The sequence below is a fragment of the Cervus elaphus genome, chromosome 30 (genome assembly GCF_910594005.1).
Source record: "Cervus elaphus chromosome 30, mCerEla1.1, whole genome shotgun sequence".
NCBI classification, from domain to species: Eukaryota; Metazoa; Chordata; class Mammalia; order Artiodactyla; family Cervidae; genus Cervus; species Cervus elaphus.
The window spans coordinates 24745171-24752418 of NC_057844.1; the positions used below are offsets into that span (position 1 = coordinate 24745171).

The 7248-nt window shown below is 33.0% G+C and overlaps 1 protein-coding gene across 7 annotated transcripts in view; it reads left to right on the forward strand.

Annotated features, from left to right (window-relative positions):
• The window catches only part of POSTN (periostin), a 35316-nt gene extending 31756 nt beyond the window's left edge, over window positions 1–3560 (forward strand). For all 7 annotated transcript variants that reach the window (XM_043892343.1, XM_043892345.1, XM_043892346.1 and 4 more), the window contains 2 exons: window positions 1759–1800; window positions 2758–3560. In XM_043892343.1, coding sequence (XP_043748278.1) covers window positions 1759–1800; window positions 2758–2795 — 80 coding nt within the window. In that variant the 3' untranslated portion in view covers window positions 2796–3560. The remainder of the gene's footprint in view (window positions 1–1758; window positions 1801–2757) is intronic.
• The last annotated feature ends 3688 nt before the right edge of the window (window positions 3561–7248 follow it).

Genomic DNA, 7248 nt, shown 5'->3' on the forward strand with positions numbered 1-7248 from the left:
AACAAAGTAATATTTTATGCTCTATGTTAAATTTACAAAGTCATAGTTATATAAAAATACAACAATCTTGCAGATAATTGAGTGGAAACACTTTGTGTGTTTAAGGAAACATGGTGGGGAGGGGTATTTTCGTGGGATCATTCCAATGATTGGTTTACGTTAACACTTTTGCTTCTCTAAACACGACATACAAGTGTCATTCAGTTTGAAGTGGTAGAGAGCCACTGAGAGAAAATCTGATTTTCTGCATTTTAATTAAGCTTTTCTTCAAGAGATATTTGTTTGCCACAGTGAATATTTCTTATTTTGATTTTGTCATAGCCAAATAGTAATAAATTAACAAGTTAGTTAATTAGATGTGCATTAATCAGATGCTGCCAAATTTATAAAAGAAAATTGAGTGTAAGTGCTTGTTTTCAAAAGTAATGTTGAAATCTTGTTTTAAGTTGCATGATAAGTGCTCTTTGGAATTTAATAAGTTCATTTTATCCAATGATTTCTATCTTTTCTTGACAATATGCTATAAGCCATTTTTTGTGACCAAATAAACCTGAAGTTAAGGGAAATATATCAGTTGGAGCGTACTCTGTAATTCAGACTTTTCTATCTCACCTAAACTCTCCCCCACTATCCAATCTGAGGAGGTTTTCCATAGTTCTGCATTTTATTATAGTATTAATGCATATGATAAATGGTTATGTAACTTATATCCAGGCAGAATAAAAAGACATGCTGGAAATGTGCTATGTAGACAGAAACAGAATTCTTGAAAAAACGCTTAATATTTCTTTCTTTTTTTTTTTAATTCTTGACATTATATAGCCAAAACTACTGTTGGTGATAGTTTCATGTCTTACTTTTATGAGATTTCAGAGAATTGAAAAAATATATTTGTATATCATAGAAAAATTTTTACTTCATTGTTGAGTACAGATAATATATAAAAATCAAGAAGTCAAACTTTGGAGGAAAAATAAAGAAGGTAAGCAGAGAAGCGAAGTTGCTATAGGGACCATATTTATTCTTTGATCTCAAATGTCCAACAACAGAATGAAAATGTGAATTTCAGTTGACCAAGTGGTCTTGTCAATAAGTTAGAAGAAAAAATGAAGAACTGGGAAATATTTTGCAACTGTAACAATGAAGCACTGCATTATTATGAACACTTGAAATTCTAAAATATGAACTCTTATTATTTTTAACTATTTAATTTTTAAATGGTCTTGGATTGGAATTCAGTTCAGGAATTGAATTGGTACACACTGCTTGAATTGCTTATTGGCATATTTCACATATTAAAAGTTAATGAAAATTAAGTTACAGTGGGAATTTTATAGAGGCAGAAGTCTGATATATCACAAATAGGAATTACTAAGAGAAAAATGAGTGCTTATCTCTGGGAGTATACTTCTGCTAAACTTCATAGGAGAGTAGACATTCTTTCATCATAAAGTGATGCCTTTTATAAAAAGGATGAAAAAGTCATGTAAGTCACTTATTCCATGCAAAAATGGAACACCATCTGGGGCTCCACATACCATAATAAAACAATATGTTTTGCAAAAACAGTAAACATTCATTATGATATAAGGAAAAGAAATGTCTGTTGCCAATGCCAAAGTCTCACTACTCCAGGAGAAGTCTACATGTTTAAGTGATGTTTATTTAAAACTTTACACTTTTCTGCTAAACTGTGTTTTCCTGTCTCATGTTAGCCATAATTTCAAAGTATTTTTAACTACAACTGTTTAATTTCAGACACACCTGTGAGAAAGATACAAGCCAACAAAAGAGTTCAAGGTAAATATATTGATTATGGTAATTTGCGTAAGTGGCACACCTGTTACATTAAGACAAAACAAAGGAGAGTATTTTAATACACTTTATTTTGAGCAAAGTATTTTGATGACATGAATCAGAAAATAAATCTTTCATATCACTCACTGTTAATAAAATGTAAGAAAAGCAAACATTAAAATGTTGATATAATGTGTAGGTTATATACACGTATATATCACCTATGCATTATAACTTTCTGTATAACTTCATTTATGTGCATGTTCTCATCTTCCACTTAGGATACCTTATATTCTGGTACAATCAAATATCAAAGATTTCCTTTGTGGAACTTAGAATTACATACTAATAGTCGAAAGAAGTTGCAAGGCTTAAAAATGCATTATAGGCATATCTGATTTTAACCTAGTCCAATATAGACATTTGAAACTAAAGACTCAATTGTACAAATAAATTTTAACTGAAAACTTTATCTTGGATTTCTTTTAAACATGCAAAATCATCCAAATTTTCTAAGGAAATAAAGCTTAACTTTATTATGTTCATATACCTTTGATCAAAAGATGATTTGGTTTCATCATAAACAGAATATTATTAAGAAAACATAATTTAACATTTATTATAATAAGAAATAATAGTCTTGTATAGATATAATTATGCATAAAATGGGGCTTTGCTGATGGCTCAGTTATAAGGAATCTGCCTGCAACAGAGGAGATGCAGGTTCAATCCCTGGGGCAAGAAGATCCCTGGAGGAGGGCTTGGCAACCCACTCGTGTTTGTCTGGAGAATCCCATAGACAGAGGAGCCTGGCGGGCTACAGTCCATGGGGTCACAAAGAGTCGGACACAACTGAAGCCGCTGAGCATGCACCCATACACATGAGTTAAATATCATATTCTTAAACACTATAATTTCATCCCATTTACAATCTATATTCTCTGCCTTCTTCCTAATCAGGATCCAGAAGACGATCAAGGGAAGATCGTCCTCAGTGAAAATCCGGACACCAGACAACAAAGTTTATACAACCCTAAACCAACAACCTGGTCTTAAAGGAAAAATATGAAAGCCACTTTGATGTGAAGAAATGAGCCAAGACAAAAGAACAATTGTTGAACAATTCTGAATGCAATAATTTTTTTTTTTTCCCTGAATGAGAAACATGAGGGAGATTGTGGGTTTAGCCTCCTGTGGGATAGAATCTAAGGGAAACATAACACCTTACAGACTTTTACATCTTGACATGAAGAGTTCCAGCTGACTTTGGAATCCATGAGAGAAAATCCTCGTCACTGGATTCAATACAATTCAAATCTCCGAGTTGTGACCTGTTATCCCATTGAGAAGACTGAACCTTGAATTTACATATAGAGGGATGAAATGCATGCAAGGAGTTACCTCTCCATGGGAAATGGATAAATAAAAATGGGTGCTCAGTATTAAAAAATGACAAAACCAAAACTTTTACATCAAAAAGCTTTGCACATTTCTAATAAAATGTGGGTTTACTGGCAAATTATTTTATTTCTACAACTAATTTTGTACTCTTGAAATGTTTGTCTTATGCTTCTTGCAATACATATTTTTTATCTCAAACATTTCAATAAATCCATTTTTCAGGTATAAAGACAATTATTTCAAATGGGTAATTAAAAAAAAACTCAAGGTTTACGTTAATAAGAGATTTGGACTTGGGAACAGGACTTTATACCTCTTTTTTTATATATATAACAAATACTCATTAAAGGAAATTGAATGAATTTAATGTTTTTTGAATTTTTAAAACTATCATGATACATAAGTAATCATTACACAGTGAAGCAATAATTAAACATCAACTGATTATATAATATAACCCCTGAACTGTGCTAAGTTGTGAGGATTCAAAAGAGGAATGAGACAACTACTGTTTTCAAAGGGCAAAAAGACAAACCAGTAACCCACAGTGTACCATGGACTTAGAGAAGAATAAACAGCACTACAAGAGCACAAACACTTCAGTTAATTATTCCTAGGCTTAGGCTAACTTAGAAGGAGCCAAAGAGATGCCTTTAACCAAGACTTGAAGTAACATAAGTGTCCATTTCATGACAAAGAAGAAGAAAACTATTTGTTTGCTGAGAATGATAAAGAGATCTGTTTGATCTACTCAGATCTCAACAAATGTCATCCTTATCTTGGACCAGAGATAAGAGCAGGTAGGGATCAGAGTCCACACTGCTGAGAAACCAACTTGACATAGCTTGATAAATTATACCATGTGTTGAAAGTTAGCAATCAAAAGACTGTAAAACTGAGGAAAACCAAAACAAAGATATCTCTTGCTTCAGAGGCTCAGTACTAGAGTACTACTAAAGGACCTGGAGAGATCTGAGGTAGCTGAAAAGCTTTGGTTCTTTGAGCAGCAATTGAGGTAAGGAAGTGAGGTGTTAAGTTCTAACAGTACGACTGACTGAGGAATTGCTAGATAGCATGGGTTTTCCAGAATGCTTTCTAGTTTAGATAGTGGTGAGATTTATCCCCAGCACTTAAGAGCCCTTGCCAAGAAATAAAATGACCTACCAACTCAGTACTCGGATAGACATCTTTGGACTTTGATTTCAGCTGGACAGATCATTGCCATGACTTAACCAAAATGATTCAAAGGAGGTGGTTATGTAAAGTGACGCTGGTGGAATATACTCAACTAATATCAAGATAAATGGCTGTTCTAACCAGACAGCATATTGTTAATAACCTTCTGGAAGATCACAGGTTGATTGCATGGAACAAAGAGTACGTGGATTCATTCATTTCACTCCCTTCAGGGTTTGCTTTTATTACAGGGTTTGACTTTGAACATGGTCATCATAGACAGTAGAGATGAACTTGAGGTTGTTTTAAAGACTGTCACCTTTAAGTTCTAAGGCCCTGTTTTTAAATTTTTTTTTTTTGTACCGTAGAAGAAAAGAAAATTAGTATTTGCTAAACATACATACAAAAATCTAGCATATCTCTGGTAAAGGATAGCCGACTGACACATGTAAATATATTTAAAGATAAAATTTAAAGACAAATTATTGATAAAATAGAAATGAACAACAACACAAGTAAAATGACATAAGGTTAAACTATATGAAGATAAATCATTTAAAACCACAAAATAAGAATTTAAAATAGATAAATAATAAATAAATATCCTACTAGAGCACTTTCTACAAATGGAAGCTGCAGAATAGTATATGCTCTTATACACAATATTTATTCCTTTAAAAATTCTGAAGTTTTATTATCTCTAGTTCTATATGAAAAGCATGAGGCTCAAGGAATTTGTATCACTTTTCTTATTTCTTTTGCACTATACTCTTAAATCAGGCCATCACTCAGCTTACCACATGTCCATTACCCAACAAGCACAGCTTGAATAAAACAAACAAACTTGTTTTTTGAAATTGTGCTTACTCCGCACTGCTTGATTTCAGCTCTTTTTCTAATCATCCTCTGCATAAGTAGCATTGAATTTAAGGTTGAATTTTAAAATAACCCCTTCTAGTTAAGTCAGATGTACAAGGTTTTCCACACTAAGTTTGAGAAATAAGCTCTATAGAGATTTCTGTTGAGATCGCGGTATCCAAGCAGCCACTGATCTACTTTCCATCACTACAGATAACAGCATTTTCTAGACCTCTACATAAATTGAATCATATAGTATGCATGGCTTCTTTTTCTGGCTTTCTTTTCTTGTACATTAATATGTAGGAGTGAAATGGTAGGATCATAGGAAAGGTATATGGTTAAAGTTTTAGGAAACTGACAAATATTCCAAAGGCATTCTATTGTTTTGCATTCTCACCAGAAATATCTGAGAGTTCCTATTTCTCTAGCCAACACCTGCCATGGTCAGTCTTTTTAACTGTCTCTATGCTAAGAGTGTTATAGTGATCTCATTGTGGTTCTAGTGTGCATTTCCCTAATGTATGCTTTCCATCTGTTTATTTAACATTTATATATCTTCTTCGATGAAGTATCTGTTCAAATTTTTTTGCCAATTCTATTATTTTTTCTTTTCAAAAATTTATTTATTTATTTACAGCCGTGCTGGGTCTTGATTGCTGAACAGGCCTCTCTCTAGTTTGCCAAGCAGGGACTGCTCTCCAGGCGCGTTTCGCAGGCTTCCCATTGTGGGGGCTTCTCTCGTTGCAGAGCGTGGGCTCTAGAGTGTGCTGGCTTCAGCAGCTGCGGCACAGAGCTCAGCTCTGGTTTCTGGGCTCCAGAGCACCGGTTCAGTAGTTATGGTGCACAGGCTAAATTGCTCTGCAGCATGTGAGATCTTCCTGGATCAGGGATCAAACCCCTGTCTCCTGCCTTGGCAGGTGGATTCTTTACCACTGAACCACCAGGGAAGCTCACCAATTTTAATTGGTTTGCTTTATTTACAAAAAAAAAAAAAATTACTCTTTGAGTTTTGAGAGTTTCTAATATATCACAGATACAAGTCCTTTATCAGCTATATAAGATGTAAATATTTTCTCCCCATATGGGACTTGTCTTTTCACTCTCTTAGCATTGTTTCTGAAGATACCAACACCTCCTTTATCTTTTATCTTTTTTTTTCTTTCGCGGATTGTACCTAACACCTTAGTGTTGTATCTAAGAAACCTCTTATTAACCAAAGGTCATAAAAATTTTCTGGCATGTTTTCTTTCAGCAGTTTTATTACAGTAAGCTTTTACATTGAGATGTGTTATCCATTTTTAATTACTTTTTGCTTGTGGTACAAGGTTTGAATCCAGGTTCTTTTTTCCTATAAAAAGCCAGTTATTCCAGCACCATTTTCTGAAAAAAACTATCCTTTGTCTACTGATGAGCTTTTATGCCTTTGTCAAAAATCCATTTATTTGTGGATATATTTCTGTTTATTTTTTCTACTCTTTTTATTCTGTTCCATTAATCTTTGTCTATCTTAATTGACATGTCACACTGACTGTATTAAAATAGATTTAAAATACTATTTCCTATGTTTGTCTGTATTGTGTTTTTATTTTCTATTTCACTATTTTCTATTCTTATCTTTATTATTGTCTTTCTTTTGCTTTATCTGATTTTACTTTGATCTTGATTTTCTAGTTTTCTAAGGTAGAAGCTGAAGTCATTGACATATAAACTTTCATTTTTCTAATACCATAGTTGAATGGTATAAATGCCCCCACTAAGTATTGCTTAGTGATATCTAACAAAATTTCACTGCTTAATTTTTATTCTACTCAAAGTATTTTCTAATTTTCTTTCTAAATATGTTTTAAAGGTCATTTTTTTAAAGAAATTGAAGTAATAAGAAAAATATTTATTTTCAAGTGTAGTGATGATTTCTTATGTTCTTTGTTCCTTTGTGTAGATCCATATTTCCATCTGGTATCATTTTCCCCTTGGTAACATTTCTTTTAGTGCAGATCTACTGGTGATAAATTG